This window comes from Ahaetulla prasina, chromosome 2, assembly GCF_028640845.1.
Source record: "Ahaetulla prasina isolate Xishuangbanna chromosome 2, ASM2864084v1, whole genome shotgun sequence".
Lineage (NCBI taxonomy): Eukaryota > Metazoa > Chordata > Lepidosauria > Squamata > Colubridae > Ahaetulla > Ahaetulla prasina.
In genome coordinates, this window is record NC_080540.1 from 18,116,041 (window position 1) to 18,139,798 (window position 23,758).

General features: G+C 44.9%; 1 protein-coding gene across 3 annotated transcripts in view; it reads right to left on the reverse strand.

Moving 5' to 3' along the window:
* Nucleotides 1-23,758, reverse strand: part of LOC131191689 (early activation antigen CD69-like) — a 51,722-nt gene continuing 27,964 nt past the window's right edge. For 2 of the 3 annotated variants that reach the window (XM_058170096.1, XM_058170097.1), the window contains exons 2-7: nt 17,575-17,688; nt 11,732-11,824; nt 9,333-9,500; nt 6,332-6,483; nt 4,801-4,898; nt 1-2,434 (exon numbers count right to left, since the gene is read on the reverse strand). In XM_058170096.1, coding sequence (XP_058026079.1) covers nt 2,317-2,434; nt 4,801-4,898; nt 6,332-6,483; nt 9,333-9,500; nt 11,732-11,824; nt 17,575-17,668 — 723 coding nt within the window. In that variant the 5' untranslated portion in view covers nt 17,669-17,688 and the 3' untranslated portion in view covers nt 1-2,316. The remainder of the gene's footprint in view (nt 2,435-4,800; nt 4,899-6,331; nt 6,484-9,332; nt 9,501-11,731; nt 11,825-17,574; nt 17,689-23,758) is intronic. The other variant, XM_058170098.1, reaches the window with a different exon arrangement.

Below are 23,758 nucleotides of genomic sequence, written 5' to 3' on the forward strand. Positions count from 1 at the left end.
TCTCTAATATAACAATGAAATTCTAGTCTAACCCACTGTCCTGAATTTAACTCTTTAATCAAGTCTATCCCCCCCACTTTTTAACCCCCTTTCTTGTCTCTTCCATCTGTATTAGAACTCTATATTCCCATTTACTAATTTCTTTCTTTTCAATCTTTATAGCATCAACATCCATAGTCTCGTTACATTTTAATAGACATTTTTAAAATCATTATTCTTAATCATAGAAAAAGAAAAAGAAAAACAACAAAAAAGAAAAGATGATACAGGCTAACATTCATTGTTTCAAAAGATCTCTTAAACATTAACTCTCATCTCTTTGATATTTCAGTCTTAATCTATATTGATTCCCTTTTTACTTTCTTTAAAGTTCCTTGCTTTATAATCAATGTATCTTAAGTTTCTAACAATTCTGCCCATCTCCATCACATCATTTTCAATTGTTTCTTCATCACTGAAAATTTTAAAGTTATTATTCTTAATTTCAAAAAAAAACAATACATGAAAAGGAACAAACATTTCTCTTATTTCAAAAAATTTCATGCTTATACTTATATGTTCTCATCTCTTAGAAGTTTTAATCTTAATCTATTTCAATTCCATTTTTATTTTCCCTTAAAATTCCATGCTTTCTTAGTTTATCCTATTTTTCTATTTATTCTCCTTTTTCCCTCTTCCCCCCTTCTTTATTTCTCTCTATTACCACTAAATAATCCTTTAAGATTTATTTTTTAACCTCATAAATTCTTTATTCACTGTCAATTCTAAAAACTGCTCTTGCTTTTTCTAAAACTTATTTTCCAATTATTTCTTATATTTCTTGCTTGAAAAACCATTTGTGTATTTCTTTTTTTTTCAATTGTTCTCTTCGTTGTTCTTTGAAGCTGTACCTCTTGTTCTTGTAAACTGCTTGTTGATAGAGACCTCCCTTAAAATTCTCACCGGTCTTATCACAACCATAGAAGGTTTTCAACAATGACCAAAGTGCTTGTAATTTCCTCTTCCGCTTTTAGGTGTCACTTTGCAGTCCACAAATCCAATCCACAATTAACAAAGTGTCCATTTTGTTTCCTTTAGTTAAAAACCACGCCTTGTTTTGTTACAAATTTTTACTTTTTCCTGATTAGTCCAACTAGTCCCATTTAAAATCCACAGTTTTAATTTCAAAGTTTACTTAATTCCAAACCATAAAGGAAAAGGGAAGTCAGAGATATTCCTTCAAAGTCGAATTCCTTCAAAGTCGATATTCCTTCAAAGTCCTTGGGTTTTTTTTCCTTTTTTCCCTTTTTAATGATCTTTAATCAGTTATTAAAAACTTCCAAATTGTCCAAATTCCAGCTTTAATTAAAGATTCTATTTTTCCCTTTTTGTTTGAGGGATCTGGACTTCAATTTCAAATGTCAAATTCTTGTCAGCTCTTCGGGTGTTGCTTCTGTTTCTTTTATTCTATTATAATAACAATCCTTGTCAATTTAGCCGCTATTCCAAGGTTTTTTTAAAATTTGTTGCAGATATCGATTTTAAGGTGCCTCATCGTGAGTTGGTGTTCACTCACCCGGCTTCAATATCTTGTATAATTCACTGCGTCAACTCTCCAGCACAATCTTATGTGGCCATCCCTACTTCTGCAGCTTGAAATGGCTGCGGTCCTCATCACTGGGTCGAAGGCTAAAGGCCGGTGCTGCAGGGAATTTGCAACTTCCCTGTTCGCTCCGGCGGTTCCTTCTTTCTTCGCTGTCCCTTCAGGACAGGTATGGTCCATTATGGACCCCCATATCGATGAGGATTTTGGCGCTCCACTCGGAGCTCCTGGAGTTTGCGACCATCTCGTCGCGACGCTGGCCACACCCTCCTCTAAGAGGTGTGGCCTGTTTGGATTGCCTTTGGCCAATCCACACAGCGGCAGTCCCTTAGATAGTACAGGTGTCAGGATTCCAAGTAACACCCCACAACAAAAGAAAACTCTGAGGCAATCAACTGACAACTACAATTGAGTCCAACATTTCTGCAGCCAAGCGAGTCAATTGTTAAGTGAGTTTGGTCCCATTTTACGAACTTTCTTGCCACACTTGTTAAGGGAATCACTGCAGTTGTTAAGTCAGCAACACAGTTGATGTGCATCTGTGGCTTCTGTCAGAAGGCCACAGAAGGTGATCACAGGATCTTGCCCAGCATCTGAATTTTAATCTTGTGATAATTGTAAGTCTGAAAAATGGTAAGTCACTTTCTTCAGTGTGGTTGTAACTTTGAATAGTCACTAAATGAGCTGTCGTAAGTCAAGAACTAGCTATACTTCCAGTTCTCTTTCAGGGTCTCTTAGGAGTAATGGTTTTTTTGGCACAGGTAGTAGTGCTTACTGCTGCATCTCATTGACATGGCGGCGACATCCTTATCCAAAAGAGCACAATCTCCTCCATTCCCCATGATTTTCATCCTGTAACAGAAGCAGAAATTAGGTGGTGGAGAGAATCTCCCAGATAAGAGTTACCAAAGGGGTCCTGAATTTGCATCGAACTGAACCTTGCCTGGCCTGGTGCCCTCTAGAAATGCTGGACTGGACCATAGCCACCATATTTCCTACCTTTGGGCACAAAGACTGAGAATAATAGAAGTTGCAGCGCAACCTAATCAGAAGGCACCACGCTGGGAAACTCCAAGGTAGTTTACTATCTACTGTAAATAGTAGCAGCTCTCAAAGTTATTCAAGAGGTTGTCTATCCCACAGATTGACTTGTGGATATTAGGACAGGACCTGGATACTATGTGCCGTTCCTTACGGCTTCTTGCCCAATTTTACTTCCTGTGTAAATTAAATTCACTCTCTATAGAGATTCTCAATCACGCAGGTCATGGTTGCCCCACAGATGTTTTTTTCAAAGGCAACTGGACTTTCCTTCATTTCCTCCTTGAAGATGTTTCACTTCTCATCCAAGATGCTTCCTCAGTTCTGATTTTATTTATTAAACAAATTTGTATAGGTGCCCAACTCACCCATTCTGAGTGGCCTACTAAATTCTTTTGTTAACTCTTAGTTCACATAACAAATGTACCAATTTGGCACCATGCCTGCCTAACCCTAATGTACTGAAAATACACCAAATTCCTACCGAATCAATGTAACTAATTCCCATAACTGCCTTGGTTTAACCTTGAATGGGCAGAGTCATCATTCAAGGGAAAGTTTGGAGGGAAAATGTTACGGGAGAGCTGACAATATGGCTATTACGACCCAGGGCAATTTGAATTAATATGGTAGAACTGCAGGATGATGGGAAATCTATTGCTGTATCTTTCCTATTTGTTCCATATTTCCATTGTTCTTACAGAATTGAGTTCTCCAATGTGTAACATGAGTGGGCAACACACTTGTTGCCCTGTTGCTTGGGAAAGTATAATTTCAATGCCCAAGAGAGCTGGGTGAACCAGAAAAGTCCTTGGACCACCTGCCTTTTAAACTCTTATCTTTTTCAAGGTGGCTAAAGTCTAAGAAAAGGGCATTACAGGTACCTTGATACAACAGGTATCAAGGCTCAGTTGAAGCAGTAAACCCAACAGTGAACTGAGAGACAGTAGGGTTGGAAACTCTTATTTATGCACTATACCAGGGGTGATAAACTTGATTTCATTGAGGGCCGCATCAGGGTTGTGTTTGACATTTAAAAGCATTTAAAATGCTTTTAAAAGGAAAGAAAAGCCTCTGACGATCAGTCAACTCACCTGGGATCATCAGAGGAACCTTTTAAAAGCATTTTTTTCTACAACCTCTTCGGCCGAAGAGGTTGTTAAAAAAAAATGCCTTTAAAAATACAAAAAAAAAGTTTGCCACCCAGTCATATTACTACCACCCCACCAAGCCATGCCCACAGAAATGTAACAAATTTTACATTTCACCACTGATTTTTTTCTTCTCTTCTTTCTTTCCACAGTTTTTTTACTATAATCATTTTCTTATCTTTTCTACCAGATATTACAGGCAAACATTTATTACTTATTCTTCATACTCCACTAAACTTTTTATTTCTAAATTTATATCCCATTGTTTAATAGCAAATTGATTTTCCAGGCAGAAAAGCTATTTATACTATTTTATTTTTATTATTCAACTAATAATAAAAATAGCATAAATAACATGATAATACAAGACCTAACAGCAAAGGTAAATTTCTAGGATAATAAATAGAAATGGCTTGTCAATTATAGATTGTTGATTGCAGATTAAATGGACCTACAGTATGGAAAATCTGGCATTAAACTGTAGTATTAACATAGGATGTTGCTTGTTTTCCCTCCAGATCTGGCACTTACTTGAGGCCACATAATTGTAATCCAGTCCAATCTAGTCCTCCCGCAGCACTCTGCCGGCTAAAAATGGGCTGCGCGGAAGCCCCGCGAGGCCTGTTTTTGGCCTCCTCAGCCTCCAGAAGCACTCTGCGGCCAAAAACAGGCCACATGGAAGCCCCACAAGGCCTCTGTGTGGCCCATTTTTGGCCAGCAGAGTGCTGCTTGAGGCCATGGAGGCCGAAAACAGGCCACGGGCCTTGAGTTTGATACCCCTGAACGATACTCTGGCCTTCCCAAAGTGTCCTGAAGCTTCTTCTATCCTTAATTCTCAATCTGAATAAATAAATAAAATAAAAATAATAAATTCACGTAGCAGGGTCAAATCTTTTTAGAAGGCAACGCCAAAATGCTGGCAGTCAGGAGGCTCTTCCTAGGATCAGTCCTGAGCTGGGGAGATCCTCAGTGGAGGCATTTAGCTTTCAGCTCTTGCCACTGAAAGGAAAAAAGGAAAGGACTCACGTTGCATTTTCTCCATCTGGCCACTTCCAGGTCTGACCTGTGTCTCTCCTGAGGCCGATCCAAAAGACATGGTCTCTTGTCAACATCTTCATAATAACCTTTAAAAAAATGGTACACGTTAAAAACATTGCATTGTCAGATTCCCTGCTGAATTTCCGAGCTTACATATAGGCTGAAAAGACTAAAATTGTCTTTTGAACCCTAATAAAACACAGCTAGTAGTTCCTTTAGTGAGAGGCAAAACGAGAGACCCTTGTTAACCTTTTTGTAGTAATTTTTAAACTTTTTGTAGAAGGTAAAAAAAAATCCTGATTTTTCTTAGAATGGATCTAGCAATGTTTACCATTTTATTTTAGCCTCCTGATTCTATCTCTGCCTCTGAGATTCACATCTTTAAGCATTTGATGATGATTATTAGATGTTTCCAAGTTTCTATGCAGGAAAAAATAAAACAAGCAGATATGGCTGACTTATTTTAATGATGTTTAGAGCAATATTTTTGATTTTTAAATTTTCTATTGTCAACAGTTTGCTTTGTGAAGCCAGCAATCTTTGGAACCTGGAGGAGGTTTAAGAGGCTCCTGAAGCTTTTGTTCAGAAAGGCATTAAGGAGATTTTATTTTTGTTACTATTAGGAGAAAATCCTTTAACTTTTTCACATTGTAAAAGAGCAGGCACCATCAATGATGCAACATTATTCTAGGAACTGATTTATCCTGAACAAAACCAGTTACATTACAGGTAGTCCTCAAGTTATGAATGTAACGGAGCCTGCCCATCCTATTCGTAACCCAAGGATTCGTGGGAGTGAATCTCATATCTTGAAAGGGATCACTCCCTCCTTTCGCCCATGTGTTCGCTAATCGAATGCGAGCCTCATTAAGTGCACCTGAGGTATTTCAGGGTGGGGAAGACCATGGGAGGCCTATGATGGAACAGGCCATCTGCCTAAGACCACCCAAGGCCTTCCCAACCTCATGCTCCCCACAATTGCTTCTCCCCACATAACCTGCTGCATCAGGTCACTTACCTTGCGAAGATCTAGCAAGCAGTCTCCTCTCCAGCCTCTCAGCCGCGTGTGCTCCTCTGCAGTTCTGTTTGGGCCTCTGCAGGCCTCCTGGGCCCATTGCAGGCCAAAATGGAGCTTCCGGAGGGTGGATCCTGCCCAGCCTATGCTACATTCGGCCCTCCGCAGGCCTCCCCCAGCCTGTTGCAGGCCGAAATGAAGCTTCTGGGGGGCAGATCCGGCCCTCCCTCCATTTGGCCCTCCATTTCAGAAAGCAACGTGCCAAGCAAGGCCTCTGAACGTCCGAATGGGGCTTTTGAGGGGTGGATCCGCCCTTCAAAAGCTCCATTTCAGCCAGCAACATGCAGGATGAATGATGCAGAGCCTCTGCATTTGTTCGTAAGGGCGAACAGCTGCCATGGTGCTGCAAGATTTGTAGCTTTGGGACTTGTTCGCTTATCACGTAACTTCGAACGTTCGGTAACCCGAGCGAATGCTCGTAACCCGAGGATTACCTGTACTCACCATTTTCTCCTCTGTTATTTTGGCCAGAGAAGCATTATGCAAAATACAGGAGTTCTGGCTCTCCAACCAGGTTTTATCCTCTTTTATCAATTTGTAGCAGTGTCCTTGATATCCAATCCAGTCATATGGACATATATATACTCCGACATGACCTGTGTTCAACACACAAAATCATCTATTGCAATATCCTTCTTGTAAAAGACTACTTCAGATTCAATCGCAATATTACAAGAGCAAACAATAGATTCAAACTTAATGTCAACCGCTTCAAACTTGATTGCAGAAAATATGACTTCTGTAACAGAGTTGTTAACACCTGGAATACACTACCTGACTCTATAGTCTCAACTCAAAATCCCAAAAACTTCAACCAAAAACTGTCTACTATTGACCTCACCCCATTCCTAAGAGGACTATAAGGGGCGTGCATAAGAGCACAAAAGTGCCTACTGTTCCTGTCCTATTGTTCCCTTTTATTATATCTAATTAATTTAGTTGATACATACTTTTGCTCATTTATATGTTCTTTTCTTTTATGATGTGTTGTTGTTTTATGTCGATGTTTGCATATACTGTTGTGACTAAATAAATAAATAAATAAATAAATAAATAAATAAATAAATAAATAAATAAATAAATAAATATGAGGTAGATATTGTATGGCATCTTTTTGGCAGTTTAATGGCATTGGTGTTCCTAGAACAAAAAGAGGTGGAAAGAATAGAAACTAACTTATCCAGTCTTGCTTTTATAAATACGATAGGATCATCCTGCTATATTAGAACCCGTTACTGATTTCTAACAAAACCCAATCCGGATAAGGAGACCCATGTTCTAGCTTTGGTAACAACTTCCATTCTATAATCCTCAGATTAATAGAGATTGTGGACTGAACAGTGATTTGCATGGTGGATTTGAATCCAAGGAACCACATGTAAATCCACTTATTCAGCCATGAATCTCTTTGTGAGATTTTCCACTGATTTGGTCAACCTATTTGACATTGGGTCCATCTTTTTCACAATTATTGCTTTTGGCAGGAAATCACTAAAAAAAGAAATGCATGTTTACATATTTTATTTTTTGAGATTTGCCTCTACTATTACAGTCACTTGGCAAAAAAGACCCAAATGTTCGCTATTTCCAATTCATTTTCCTGCTAAGCTAAGCCCCTTAAACCAGGGGTCTCCAACTTTGGACTCTGGGAGTTGAAGTCCACAAGTCTTAAAGGGATCAATGTTGGAGACCCCTGCCTTAAACCACTATTTCTGTTCTTCTCACTAGTGCCAAATGAGTTTTGTTTTTTTCCTTCTGGCTATCTCATCCTGGATTAATCTCACAAAATAAGATTCAGTGATACTTTCAAGCAAACACTGAGACTTTTTCCAAACAAAGGAACGGATGTTTTCCTGGACCAGATTAAGAAGATTGCAGCGACTAAAAAGCAGGGCAAGGCCAATTCTATGTTTCTAACCCATCTGCAGAGGTCATTCAGCTTCATGAAGTCATGGAGAAGCTTTTCATGGGAACAGAATTAGGGACTAGATTTCTTACCTTGGTCATGAGATATAGGAAATGTAGCAGGCTGAGGCCGAGGGGAGGGGTCAAACACAGTCTTGAATCCAGGATGAAATCTAAAAATTTTCCCTACCGGTTCTGTGGGCGTGGCTTAATTGGTGGGTGTGGCTTGGTGGTCAGATGACTGGGTGGGTGTGGCCAATAACAATAAATAATAAAAATAATAAACAAAGTACACAAAACAATAAGAGGTACCAAAAACCAACTTTCACACTTTACACACACAAAAAACACAACTGACTCACACACAATGCAAAAGCAGCTGCACTTCACCCAAAATGGCCCCTGCAACAAGCAGAAACCTCACACAGCCACAAAAAGCTCAAAAACCAACTTTCACACTTTACACACACACAACACAACACAGCTGACTCTCTCACTCACACACACACACAAAATGCCACATACAGCTTTGTGAGATTTTGTGTGTTTGTGTAGTTAGAGTGAAACACTACAGAAACACACCAATTCTCAGAAAGCTGCACAAATATTTTATTATTTTATTTTATTTATATTTTTTAGATCAGGGGTCTCCAACCTTAGTAACTTTGACGTTTGTGGACTTCAATTCCCAGAATTCCTCAGCCAGCAAACCAGGCAGATTGAGTTGCTCACCGAGACGGATTGCAGGCAGGCAGATTCAGTTGCTAGCTGATGCAACTGATGTAAAGCATGGCTTTGCCAGCCCGAAAGGAGCAGCAATAAAGTAAGTGGGGAGGGGGGATTGGGTGGGCATGGGTGAGGCTATTGTAAGAGGCTGTTAAAAATGATTTTAAAAGCCTGTGATGATCAGGAAACTCATTTGGAATCGCTAGAGGAAAAAAAGATTTTAAAAGCTCCTCTGACGATCCCAGCTGAAGTTCCCTCATCGCTGCCCACCTCTTAAAATAATTGCTTTAACAAGCTCTTTGACTGAAGAGCTTGTAGAAAACATGTTTTTTAAGGTTCTGGTGATGAGGAACTCGGCTGGGATCGCCAGAGGAGCCTTTTAAAACTTTTTTATTTACAACTTCTTCGGCAGAAGAGGTTGTTAAAAAAAGAGTTTAAAGGTTCTGCTGATCCCAGCTAAGCCACAGGATCTTCAAAGGCTTTTTTTTTACTTTTAAAGGCATGTTTTCGGCTGAAGAAAAACTGCTTTTAAAAGTAAAAAAAAACAAAAACCCTCTGATGATGGCGCGGCTCAGCAGAGGCAGGGGGTGGGGCCAGGGATTTTTGCTACCAGTTCTCCGAACCACCAACCGCCATCGCTACCGGATCGGGCGAGCTGGTCCGAACCGGGAGCATTTCACCCCTGCTTGAATCCCTTCGCACCCACAAGGTATCTAAGTCCAGCCCACTTTGAATGCTTTTGACTCTTATAGGCTTTGGCCATTAGTAGTTCAGATTCTTGTAGAGAGCTTAAGCTTGTAGTAAATTTTTATACCGGTTTGGACTGCCTGGATCTTCTGATTTTCCATGGTGCTTGACGCGAGACGGGTAGCAAGGATAACAATGATGATCGCAAGGATAACAATGATGGTCCCAAGGATGATGTAAGAAGTGACTATTATTGCATTTCTGTATTTAGAGCAAGCTGACGAACATGCCTGTTCTGCACAGAAAAAGAGAGAAAAACAAGATTCATCAGCACTCATCTGCTACATCAAAGGAAGGTAGAAAGAGATCTGGATACTGGTGAGCAGAAATCCCTAAATAAAATATTATACACATTTCTAAGTTGCTAAGATTTTCTTGCTTTTTGCCTTTTATTTCCAAAGCCAAAAGTTATCCTCTTGCATCAATCAAAATGTCAGTCTGATTCTGATGAAAATAAATTGAACTACCATGTTCTAACTGAGCAAATATAATTGCTTAGGAGTTCTTGCCATCTTATCATCTTATCTTATTGTATTTTATCTTATCTTTATCCTTTCTTCCTCCCCTTTCTAAGAAGACTTGCAGGATCTCCTTGTTGTCCATGATGGATCTGGAGGCCTTCTTGTAAATAAATGTGATTCTCCAGATTATGCTGAATTTCATCTGGTTCAGTTAAAAGAAGATTGAAATATGAAACAAAATTGGGTCTGGTGCAGATCCCATCAGTCAAAGAGTGTTGATTGGCAGGAACTAGAAAGTGGGCTTTTTCTATTGTAGCCTTTGCCTTGTGGGCTATTCTCCCTTGGAGATTAGAATGGCCTCAACCCTGTTGGCCTGTTACAAGGCATTAAAAACTTGGCCTGGGTCTGAAACTCGGACTGGGGTAAGGGCCCTATTCAGTGGTGGGCTGCTGCCAGTTCGGACCGGTTCGGGTGAACTGGTAGTTCCGACAATCAGTGCCTTCCCGCTCCCGCCCTATCCTGTCCTTTATTTCCTTGTTTCTAGCTCATCTGAATCGCGCATCACAGCTGATTCCCGTGCCTCTGTTGTTCTACTTACCGGGCTGAGTTAGAAGGTAAGCAGCTGGGCTTCAAAAAGCTCCAATTTTAGCACTGTGCACAAGCACCCTAGGCGCGCATTCAACGTACCAGTTGTTAAACCAGTTGCAGCCCACCACTGGCCCCATCCCTTGGCTTTACCGTTGATTAATTATTCCAGCTGCTGTTTGTATTTATTTTCTGGATGTTTTTAGTGTTTTATTGTTTTTAATTATTTTAATCATTCCATCATTTTAGAACTGTTAGCCACCCAGAGTCACTTGATTGAATAGAGTGGCTATAGAAAGGGAATGAATTAATGAAGAAATGAATGGATAAAACAAATGAATAAATAAATTGATGGCGTTGCAGAGAAACTACACAAAGTCTGCATAAAGGTGTGGTAAAACTGGCCGTTTAATTGCTTGAAATAAAACTACAAATGGTCCTAGGAACAAATCCATTTTTCTTCTCCTTCCTACAGCATCCTGGACAAGGAAGATATCCAGGCAGATCCATACTAAAAATCTATATTCTTGTATGTTTGAAGCTGACTTTCCGCTCTCTCATCCTGTCACGTACTATATACTTTATGTCAATGACTTGTTACTGCTTACTAAGACTAGTCCCTTTCTCTGTAGTCATATTTGCTCCTTTATTTTATTACATTTACCCTATGTACACTATGACTATCATTAAGTGTTGTACCTTAGAATTCTTGATGAAGGTATCTTGTCTTTTTATGTACACTGAGAGCATATGCACCAAGACAAATTCCTTGTGTGTCCAATCACATTTGGCCAATAAAAAATTCTATTCTATGCTCTGCTCTGCTCTGCTCTGCTCTGCTATGCTATGCTCTGCTCTGCTCTGCTATTCTATTCTCCTTCTGTCTCCCTCCCTCCCTTTCCTTCCCTTTATGCCTTCCTTTCTTCCTCCCTCCCTTCCTTTACTCCCTCCCTTCTTTCCTTCTCCTCCCACTTAAAACTGTATGACTGTAACTTTGTTGCTTGTATCCTTATGATTTATATTGATGTTGATTGGTTCCTGATTGCTTATTTGTACCCTATGACTATCATTAAGTGTTGTACCTTAGAATTCTTGATGAACGTATCTTTTCTTTTATGCACACTGAGAGCATATGCACCAAGACAAATTCCTTGTGTGTCCAATGACGCTTGGCCAATAAAAAAAAATTCTATTCTAAAAATTCTGTTTTGTTCTGTTCTGTTCTGCTCTATTCTGGCTGTCTCCTGTAACTGACTCTAAATGCCTGCTCTCTTTCTCGTGAGAGATTAAAATTCAGCAGGAGTTTTTAAAAATCCAGTTGGGGACAAAGTATCTTTTGTATTGCTCTTTATGCTCTGGTGGACAGTTCAATCCCTCATTTGGGTGAAAGGCTTCCAGATCTCGATACTGTTATTACTACCTGGTTCTTCCTCTTGTCCTCCTGCATTTCCACTGGGAGACGCGCATTGTGGATCTTGCTCATCTATATTCAGCATTTCTACATTTATATGATCTGGAATTAGAAACGGGATTGTCACAAGAAGGAAGGTCAGGATGCTTACAGAAGATGGGAAATTATTGCTAATGTTTAGATATAAGACGCAGCCTTTTAAAAAATATACAGCAGAAAATAATGTGTCATGCAAAGGTTTTTTATGGCAGTTAATAAATTGAGCAACTTTTTATTAAGAAGCAAAAAAAATCAAGCTTCTATTATCTACATTCTGTTAAAAGGGTTGAATCATTTGAGAATCTGTTGATCTTGGCTGGTCTTCAAAAGCTAAGAAGGGTGACAGAGCCTAACAGAGACACTAAAATCTAGAATGAATAATTGAAAAGCTTTCCATTTAGCAACACCCACAGATACCAATCCATGCGCAACACACAAAAACATGTGTCTTTTTAGATTCGGATCACGGGTGAAATCTAGCAGATTCTGGAGAACCAGTAGCAGTCATTTTGAGTAGTTTGGAGAAATGGCAAATACCACCTCCGGCTGTCCTGAGTGGGATGGGAATGGAGATTTTGCAGTATTCTTCCCCTGCCACACCCACCAAGCCACACCATGCCCACCAAGCCACGCCCACAGAACCAGTAGTAAAAAAATGTGGATTTCACCACTGATTCAGATTCCTTTCCCAAGTTATAATTAGATTCAGAATCCTTTCCCAAGTTATAAGTTCAGCAGAAAAGAACAACAGCAGAGACTCAGTTAGGAGACCATAATATTTGTGCAATTTTTTCTCTATACGTCAACACTTATTTCTTTTTCATTCACTTCAGTGATTCATATGCTGTCTCCTCTATTCAGTTGGTCTATTCTCCTAAAATCTTCTCCTCAGACCCTTAGAGATAAAATAGCAGAACATATATTATTAGTAGTAACTACTATGCATGTCACCTGTCCATATTTAAAGGAAAACTGGGAAAAATACAGTTTCTGCTAATACAACTAATATCCACTGCAATGGCTGAAGCTTTTGCTAGTGCTACAAATGAAGATATTATTCCAACACTTTCACTCTTTGACCAATGTTATGAAAAGTGTTACCAAGCCATTTTTTAAAATTAGTAATGCATAGCCCTTTTCTGCAATGTTATCCCTTCAGGTTCTGCTATTTCTTTATGTAAAGGAGTGTAAGCTGAAACTACACAGGTAATCCTCAAATTACAATCTTTAACTATTACAGCCACTGCAGACAGTCCTTTAATCAAAGTTTGGGCTCTGAATTTAAATTCAATGACTTACCGTATATACTCGAGTATAAGCCGAGTTTTTCAGCACGTTTTTTGTGCTGAAAAACGTCCCCTCGGCTTATACTCGAGTCTACGCCTTCGGGAACCCCGCACAGGAGGGGGTACCGACCGGACTCCCATGGGAGGGACGGGGAGCGGGCCCGCCGAGGTCTCGCGGGATTTGTCGCCCCCAGGCCGGCCCCCATTCCCGTGTCTGGTGGGCGGACGGCGCAAACTTGGCGGACTGTGCATTGGCGCGGGGAAGCCCTGGTGGTGCAGTGAGAGGGCTGGGCAGGGGAGCCGCCAGCCTTCTCGGCTGAGGAGGAGGGTTTCCCGACCGCGAGCTCGCCGCGAGAGCCACCCAAAGGCCAGAAGAAAGGTCATTCCATCGAGTAATGGAGCGAAGGCTCCTTCCTCTCCTTACCCATGCTGTGCGAGCCCGGCTGGGCTGCAACCCCGCCGCCGCCGCTCCTTCCTCAGCCTCCCGGGCTCGCGCTCAGCAGCCGCCAAGCTCAGGCCGGACTCGCAGCTCCCCATCAGCACTCGCACGGCGCGATTCGGGCAGGAGGAGTCGGGCTCGCTCTGTGGCGGTGGCGCCGCCGCCGCCGCCGCCGCCGCCGCCGCCACGGCCACGGAGCGAGACCGACTCCTCCTGCCCGAATCGCGCCGCGAGTGCTGATGGGGAGCTGCCGAGTCCGCCTGAGCTTGGCGGCTGCTAGAGCGCGAGCCCCGGGAGGCTGAGGAAGGAGCGGCGGCGCGGGTTGCAGCCCAGCCGGCTCGCACAGCATGGGTAAGGCAGCTCCCCATCAGCACTCGCACGGCGCGATTCGGGCAGGAGGAGTCGGTCTCGCTCTGTGGCGGTGGCGCCGCCGCCGCCGCCGCCGCCGCCACGGCCACGGAGCGAGACCGACTCCTCCTGCCCGAATCACGCCGTGCAGTGCTGATGGGGAGCTGCCGAGTCCGCCTGAGCTTGGCGGCTGCTAGAGCGCGAGCCCCGGAGGCTGAGGAAGGAGCGGCGGCGGCGCGGGTTGCAGCCCAGCCGGCTCGCACAGCATGGGTAAGGCAGCTCCCCATCAGCACTCGCACGGCGCGATTCGGGCAGGAGGAGTCGGTCTCGCTCTGTGGCGGTGGCGCCGCCGCCGCCGCCGCCGCCGCCACGGCCACGGAGCGAGACCGACCTCCTGCCCGAATCACGCCGTGCAGTGCTGATGGGGAGCTGCCGAGTCCGCCTGAGCTTGGCGGCTGCTAGAGCGCGAGCCCGGGAGGCTGAGGAAGGAGCGGCGGCGGCAGGGTTGCAGCCCAGCCGGGCTCGCACAGCATGGGTAAGGCGGAGAGGAAGGAGCCTTCGCCCATTACTCCGATGGAATGACCTTTCTTCTGGCCTTTGGGTGGCTCTCGGCGGCGGCGAAGTTCGCGTCGGGAAACCTCCTCCTCAGCCAAGAAGGACTGCACCGCCAGGGCTTCCCCGCGCCAATGCATAGCCTGGCGGGAGTTACTGCAGCTCACCCGGCTCCCGCCCCAACTGGTGGTGTTGGGGCAGCCGCTCCGCTTTCTAGCAAAAAGGTCGCTCGCCCAAAACTCCTCGCCTTCTCCTGGGAAGGGCTGGATGGCTAGCCGGGAAGGGTTGAATAAGCAAGCCAACCTCCCTCCCTCCCTCCCTCCTCTCCCCCGCAAGCGAAAGAGCGTTTTCCCGTTGGAAGAGAGAGAGAGAGAGAAAGGAGGGGCCGTTCCTCCCCTTCTTTCATTCTTTCTTCTCCCTCCGTGCTTCAGAAGCTGGGCGTGTGTGTGCGCGCCCTAGTCCCCTTCTGTTCGGCGGCGCTGGAAGAGAGAGAGAGAAAGGAGGGGCCGTTCCTCCCCTTCTTTCATTCTTTCTTCTCCCTCCGTGCTTCAGAAGCTGGGCGTGTGTGTGCGCGCCTGTGTGCTCTAGTCCCTTTCTCTTCATGCGCTGGAAGAGAGAGAGAGAGAAAGGAGGCCGTTCCTCCCCTTCTTTCATTCTTTCTTCTCCCTCCGTGCTTCACCGTGCTGGGCGACCTGGAGCAGCTGCTCTTCAGCCAGATGCTCGGTGAGTCAGCCCGTCCCCTTCCTTCCCGTGGGGGTCTGCCTTGCTGGTGAAGGTTATTGGGGCTTTTGAGCAAGGGAGGAGGAACGCGAGCACCGCCTTCGGCTGGCATTCCGGGATTTCCTTTGTTTAGAGCTGGGAATCCTCCTTCCCCTTTGCACTCCCTCCTCCCTCCCTCTCTCTCTCTCTCTCTCTCACACACACACACACACACACAGACTTCTAAAGTCGATTGGCACAATGCTAAGCAAACACAGCAGTGGGTCAAGGGTGAAGGGCTAGGAACCTGGCAGGTGAAAGGTTGAGCGACATGAAAGGCAAAGACCACAATTGTTTTAAGAAAGAAGCTTTAGCAGGAGGGGGATGGGAGGGTGTTTTAAGTTTTGGCAAACAGCCAGGCCAACTGTATTGGAGAAGGTCACACAACTGGCCTTAACATTTTAGCTGCTGTCTTTTCCTCACACTTGGGTTTAATGATATTAGAGATCCTTATTGCCCTGCCAAAAAAAAAAAAGAGCCACCCCAACGTCTATGAAAATTAACCTTCTCTGCCAAGAGACACTGTGCAGGGTATTTTCACTATTGGTGTGCATACAGGCTTAGATTTGTGCTGGGTTCTTAGTGCTTAGAGCACTGACCTTCAGAGGCACCCTGGTCCCTTGGAAGCTAAAGGAGGACTCATTTTCATGCTTGCAGTTGTATTGTCAATTTCTGTGAGACAATGTTGTTGAAGTAACTCACTCACTCATTCATTCATTCATTCATTCCTTGTGTGTCCAATCACACTTAGCCAATAAAAATTCTATTCTATTCTATTCTATTCATTCATTCATTCATTTTATTTTGTCAAATACATATTAAATAATTATATAAATATAAGCATGAATTGAATACATAAAAGGAATACAACTAAAGGGAACATTAGGACAGGGACGGTAGGCACGCTGGTGCTCTTATGCACGCCCCTTACAGACCTCTTAGGAATGGGGTGAGGTCAATACTAGATAGTCTTTGGTTAAGGCTTTGGGGATTTTGGGAAGAGACCAGAGTCAGGTAGCACATTCCAGGCATTAACAACTCTGTTACTGAAGTCACATTTTCTGCAATCTAGATTGGAGAGGTTCACTTTTAAGTTTGAATCTATTGTGTTCTCGTGTATTGTTGTGGTTGAAGCTGAAGTAGTCATTGATAGGAAGTACATTGTAGCAGATAATTTTATGAGCTATGCTCAGGTCATACCAAAGGCGGCGTAGTTCTAAATTTTCTAAAGCTGGGAATCCTCCTTCCCCCTTTTGCACTTTTATTGTTTTTCGTTCAAATAAATATTCATGTTATTTTACTTGGCTCTATCTTTATTTTTTACATTGACCAGTAGCTGCCTCATTTCCCACCCTCGGCTTATACTCGAGTCAATAGTTTTTCCCAGTTTTTGTGGTAAAATTAGGTGCCTCGGCTTATATTCGGATCGGCTTATACTCGAGTATATACGGTAATTAGTTAGGATGGACTTTTACAAGTTCAATATTGAAAGAAAGCTTTCAGTTAGTTTTGTATGTACAAAATGAATTTGTAAATGAACGTCCTCTGTCTTTTTACACAATGCTGAATGATTCCCAAAGTTTGTAAAATTGACTAAATTTGAAAATAAGAGAAGAAAAAGATCCATTCCATGAGGATAAACTCAAGGGAGAGATTCAAATTCAATGAGCTAATTGGAGTTAATTGGTGTGATATAGATATATAATTGAATGAAAGCTCTAACGTAGTATTGTGTTTTGGGTTTAAAATGACGGGTCTTCTTTTTTCTCTCCTTTATATAAAATACTTGAGTACTTTTTAAAGTTAGTAAAATATCAAAACCAAAAAAGGGGTTTTCCCCCTTTAGGGTTAAAAAAAATTGAAATAATATAGAGGCTTTTAATATAAATTATGATAGATTAATGAGTTATTAGAAACATATATTATTCCCCACACCAAAGAGAAGCAGAGATGGTCAAATTGATTCTTTAATCCAAAGAAGAGAATATATTTAACCTTGTTTCTATTCTGAAATTGCTGCCGGATTTTTTGCTTTCAATGAAAAAAAATATGAAACTTTGATTTTGTTTTTGTTAACTAGTTAGGCTTATTATAGAAATGGCTTGTACATACTTTCGTGTAAAAGCAAAGGTTGTACTGTTATCTTCTACTGTGTTAAAGAGTTGGAAGTTGGTGCCTTTTCCTTTCCTTTCCCCCCACTTTACACTATATTTCTTTTCTTCTCTCCCCGTCTTCTTATGTTTCTTTTCAACTATTTATATTTTCTTTGCATTTTATTTTTGAAAACCAATAAAAAAATCATATATGATAAAAATTCATCAGGAATTTTTGGAAATCCAATTGGGAACAGTGTTTTGGATTGCTATGGCTTGGACATTTCAATCCATCATTTTGGGAGATTGGCTTTCAGAATTTGATGTTATTATTACCTCTTTCTTCTTCCTGTACACGATTATATCCATTGCTAGGGCGATCATATCCCTTGTTAGGATGGGCCTGCTCATCATGTTTACCACTTGCCATTGTTCCTGGATTTGTATGACCTGGAATCACAAATGGGGCTATCAACAGAAGGAAGGTCAAGAAGCTTACAGAAGATGGCAAACAACTCCATAGTCTCTACTCAAAATCCCAAAATCTTCAACCAAAAACTGTCTACTATTGACCTCACCCCATTCCTAAGTTCCTGTCCTATTGTTCGCTTCATTATATCAAATTAATATAGCTGATGCATATTCTTTACTTATATATATATATATATATATATATATATATATATATATTCTTCATGATATTTTTTTTATTTATGACAATGTTTGTGTATACTGTTGTGACAAAATGAAATTTAAAAAAAAACACTACTAATTTCAAGGAACCTCTGTTTAGATATAGGACACAGCCTTTTAAGAAGTGCGCAGTACAAAATAATTTGTCATGCAAAGCTTTTAGCGCCATGAATAAATTGGACAACTTTTTAACAAGAGGGATAAAAATCAACATTCTGTTTTAAACTTTCTGTCAAAAAGGTTGAATTGAATCGAGAATCTGAGTTGGCTATTTTGAAAAGCTGAGACCCCGTCATGCATCACTGCCTTGTCGTGGTGAAGGGGTTTGTGCAGCTCACTGAAGCTATGAGCTAAGCTGTGCATAACAGAATAACAGAGTTGGAAGGGACCTTGGAGGTCTTATAGTCCAACCCCCTGCTCAGGTAGGAAATCCTACACCATGTCAGACAAATGGTTGTCCAATCTCTTATTGAAAACTTCCAGTGATGGAGCACAATTTTTGGAGATAAGTTGTTCCACTGATTACCGTATATACTCGAGTATAAGCCGAGTTTTTCAGCACGTTTTTTGTGCTGAAAAACGTCCCCTCGGCTTATACTCGAGTCTACGTCTTCGGGAACCCCGCACAGGAGGGGGTACCGAACGGACTCCCATGGGAGGGACGGGGAGCGGGCCCGCCGAGGTCTCGCGGGATTTGTCGCCCCCAGGCCGGCCCCCATTCCCGTGTCTGGTGGGCGGACGGCGCAAACTTGGCGGACTGTGCATTGGCGCGGGGAAGCCCTGGTGGTGCAGTGAGAGGGCTGGGCAGGGGAGCCGCCAGCCTTCTCGGCTGAGGAGGAGGTTTCCCGACGCGCGAGCTCGCCGCGAGAGCCACCCCAAAGGCCAGAAGAAAAGGTCATTCCATCGGAGTAATGGAGCGAAGGCTCTTCCTCTCCCGCCTTACCCATGCTGTGCGAGCCGGCTGGGCTGCAACCCCGCCGCCGCCGCTCCTTCCTCCGCCTCCCGGGGCCCGCGCTCTAGCACCCGCCAAGCCCAGGCCGGCCTCGGCACCTCCCCACCACCCCTCCCCCGGCGCGTTTCGGGCAGGAGGAGTCGGGCCCGCTCTGTGGCGGTGGCGCCTCCGCTGCCGCCTCCGCCGCCTCCGCCGCCGCCACGGCCACGGGGCGGGACCCACTCCTCCTGCCCGAATCGCGCCTGCGGCGAGTGCTGATGGGGAGCTGCCGAGTCCGCCTGAGCTTGGCGGCTGCTAGAGCGAGCCCGGAGGCTGAGGAAGGAGCGGCGGCGGGGTTGCAGCCCAGCCGGGCTCGCACAGCATGGGTAAGGCAGCTCCCCATCAGCACTGCACGGCGCGATTCGGGCAGGAGGAGTCGGTCTCGCTCTGTGGCGGTGGCGCGCCGCCGCCGCGCCGCCGCCGCCGCCGCCGCCGCGCCGCCGCGCCGCCGCCACGGCCACGGAGCGAGACCGACTCCTCCTGCCCGAATCGCGCCTGCGGCGAGTGCTGATGGGGAGCTGCCGAGTCCGCCTGAGCTTGGCGGCTGCTAGAGCGCGAGCCCGGAGGCTGAGGAAGGAGCGGCGGCGGCGGGGTTGCAGCCCAGCCGGGCTCGCATAGCATGGGTAAGGCAGCTCCCCATCAGCACTGCACGGCGCGATTCGGGCAGGAGGAGTCGGTCTCGCTCTGTGGCGGTGGCGCCGCCGCCGCCGCCGCCGCCGCCGCGCCGCCGCCGCCGCCACGGCCACGGAGCGAGACCGACTCCTCCTGCCCGAATCGCGCCTGCGGCGAGTGCTGATGGGGAGCTGCCGAGTCCGCCTGAGCTTGGCGGCTGCTGAGCGCGAGCCCCGGGAGGCTGAGGAAGGAGCGGCGGCGGCAGGTTGCAGCCCAGCCGGGCTCGCACAGCATGGGTAAGGCGGGAGAGGAAGGAGCCTTGGCTCCATTACTCGATGGAATGACCTTTCTTCTGGCCTTTGGGGTGGCTCGCGGCGGCGGGGTTGCAGCCCAGCCGGGCTCGCATAGCATGGGTAAGGCAGCTCCCCATCAGCACTGCACGGCGCGATTCGGGCAGGAGGAGTCGGTCTCGCTCTGTGGCGGTGGCGCCGCCGCCGCCGCCGCCGCCGCCGCCGCCGCCGCCACGGCCACGGCCACGGAGCGAGACCGACTCCTCCTGCCCGAATCGCGCCTGCGGCGAGTGCTGATGGGGAGCTGCCGAGTCCGCCTGAGCTTGGCGGCTGCTGAGCGCGAGCCCGGAGGCTGAGGAAGGAGCGGCGGCGGCAGGGTTGCAGCCCAGCCGGGCTCGCACAGCATGGGTAAGGCGGGAGAGGAAGGAGCCTTCGCTCCATTACTCGATGGAATGACCTTTCTTCTGGCCTTTGGGGTGGCTCGCGGCGGCGAGTTCGCGGTCGGGAAACCTCCTCCTCAGCCGAGAAGGACTGCACCGCCAGGGCTTCCCAGCGCCAATGCATAGCCTGGCGGGAGTTACTGCAGCTCACCCGGCTCCGCCCCAACTGGTGGTGTTGGGGCAGCCGCTCCGCTTTCTAGCAAAAGGTCGCTCACCCAAAACTCCTCGCCTTCTCCTGGGAAGGGCTGGATGGCTAGCCGGAAGGGTTGAATAAGCAAGCCAACCTCCTCCTCCTCCCTCCTCTCCCCGCAAGCGAAAGAGCGTTTTCCGTTGGAAGAGAGAGAGAGAGAAAGGAGGGCCGTTCCTCCTTCTTTCATTCTTTCTTCTCCTCCGTGCTTCAGAAGCTGGGCGTGTGTGCGCGCCTGTGTGCTCTAGTCCCTTTCTCTTCATGCGCTGGAAGAGAGAGAGAGAGAGAAAGGAGGGGCCGTTCCTCCCCTTCTTTCATTCTTTCTTCTCCCTCCGTGCTTCACCGTGCTGGGCGACCTGGAGCAGCTGCTCTTCAGCCAGATGCTCGGTGAGTCAGCCCGTCCCCTTCCTTCCCGTGGGGGTCTGCCTTGCTGGTGAAGGTTATTGGGGCTTTTGAGCAAGGGAGGAGGAACGCGAGCACCGCCTTCGGCTGGCATTCCGGGATTTCCCTTTGTTTAGAGCTGGGAATCCTCCTTCCCCCTTTTGCACTCCCTCCCTCCCTCCCTCTCTCTCTCTCTCTCACACACACACACACACACACACACACACACACACAGACTTCTAAAGTCGATTGGCACAATGCTAAGCAAACACAGCAGTGGGTCAAGGGTGAAGGGCTAGGAACCTGGCAGGTGAAAGGTTGAGCGACATGAAAGGCAAAGACCACAATTGTTTTAAGAAAGAAGCTTTAGCAGGGAGGGGGGATGGGAGGGTGTTTTAAGTTTTGGCAAACAGCCAGGCCAACTGTATTGGAGAAGGTCACACAACTGGCCTTAACATTTTAGCTGCTGTCTTTTTCCTCACACTTGGGTTTAATGATATTAGAGATCCTTATTGCCCTGCCAAAAAAAAAAAAAAAAGAGCCACCCCAACGTCTATGAAAATTAACCTTCACTGCCAAGAGACACTGTGCAGGGTATTTTCACTATTGGTGTGCATACAGGCTTAGATTTGTGCTGGGTTCTTAGTGCTTAGAGCACTGACCTTCAGAGGCACCCTGGTCCCTTGGAAGCTAAAGGAGGACTCATTTTCATGCTTGCAGTTGTATTGTCAATTTCTGTGAGACAATGTTGTTGAAGTAACTCACTCACTCATTCATTCATTCATTCATTCCTTGTGTGTCCAATCACACTTAGCCAATAAAAATTCTATTCTATTCTATTCTATTCATTCATTCATTCATTTTATTTTGTCAAATACATATTAAATAATTATATAAATATAAGCATGAATTGAATACATAAAAGGAATACAACTAAAGGGAACATTAGGACAGGGACGGTAGGCACGCTGGTGATCTTATGCACGCCTTACAGACCTCTTAGGAATGGGGTGAGGTTAATACTAGATAGTCTTTGGTTAAGGCTTTGGGGATTTTGGGAAGAGACCAGAGTCAGGTAGCACATTCCAGGCATTAACAACTCTGTTACTGAAGTCACATTTTCTGCAATCTAGATTGGAGAGGTTCACTTTAAGTTTGAATCTATTGTGTTCTCGTATTGTTGTGGTTGAAGCTGAAGTAGTCATTGATAGGAAGTACATTGTAGCAGATAATTTTATGAGCTATGCTCAGGTCATACCAAAGGCGTAGTTCTAAATTTTCTAAAGCTGGGAATCCTCCTTCCCCTTTTGCACTTTTATTGTTTTTCGCTCAAATAAATATTCATGTTATTTTACTTGGCTCTATCTTTATTTTTACATTGACCAGTAGCTGCCTCATTTCCCACCTCGGCTTATACTCGAGTCAATAGTTTTTCCCAGTTTTGTGGTAAAATTAGGTGCCTCGCTTATATTCGGATCGGCTTATACTCGAGTATATACGGTAATTGTTCTCACTGTCAGGAAATTTCTCCTTCTTTCATTCTTTCTTCTCCTCCGTGCTTCAGAAGCTGGGCGTGTGTGCGCGCCTGTGTGCTCTAGTCCTTTCTCTTCATGCGCTGGAAGAGAGAGAGAGAGAAAGGAGGGCCGTTCCTCCCTTCTTTCATTCTTTCTTCTCCTCCGTGCTTCACCGTGCTGGGCGACCTGGAGCAGCTGCTCTTCAGCCAGATGCTCGTGAGTCAGCCTGCCCCTTCCTTCCCGTGGGGGTCTGCCTTGCTGGTGAAGGTTATTGGGGCTTTTGAGCAAGGGAGGAGGAACGCAGCACCGCCTTTCGGCTGGCATTCCGGGATTTCCTTTGTTTAGAGCTGGGAATCCTCCTTCCCCTTTTGCACTCCTCCTCCTCCTCTCTCTCTCTCTCTCTCACACACACACACACACACACACACACACACACACAGACTTCTAAAGTCGATTGGCACAATGCTAAGCAAACACAGCAGTGGGTCAAGGGTGAAGGGCTAGGAACCTGGCAGGTGAAAGGTTGAGCGACATGAAAGGCAAAGACCACAATTGTTTTAAGAAAGAAGCTTTAGCAGGAGGGGGATGGGAGGGTGTTTTAAGTTTTGGCAAACAGCCAGGCCAACTGTATTGGAGAAGGTCACACAACTGGCCTTAACATTTTAGCTGCTGTCTTTTCCTCACACTTGGGTTTAATGATATTAGAGATCCTTATTGCCCTGCCAAAAAAAAAAAAGAGCCACCCCAACGTCTATGAAAATTAACCTTCTGCCAAGAGACACTGTGCAGGGTATTTTCACTATTGGTGTGCATACAGGCTTAGATTTGTGCTGGGTTCTTAGTGCTTAGAGCACTGACCTTCAGAGGCACCCTGGTCCCTTGGAAGCTAAAGGAGGACTCATTTTCATGCTTGCAGTTGTATTGTCAATTTCTGTGAGACAATGTTGTTGAAGTAACTCACTCACTCATTCATTCATTCATTCATTCCTTGTGTGTCCAATCACACTTAGCCAATAAAAATTCTATTCTATTCTATTCTATTCATTCATTCATTCATTTTATTTTGTCAAATACATATTAAATAATTATATAAATATAAGCATGAATTGAATACATAAAAGGAATACAACTAAAGGGAACATTAGGACAGGGACGGTAGGCACGCTGGTGCTCTTATGCACGCCTTACAGACCTCTTAGGAATGGGGTGAGGTCAATACTAGATAGTCTTTGGTTAAGGCTTTGGGGATTTTGGGAAGAGACCAGAGTCAGGTAGCACATTCCAGGCATTAACAACTCTGTTACTGAAGTCACATTTTCTGCAATCTAGATTGGAGAGGTTCACTTTTAAGTTTGAATCTATTGTGTTCTCGTGTATTGTTGTGGTTGAAGCTGAAGTAGTCATTGATAGGA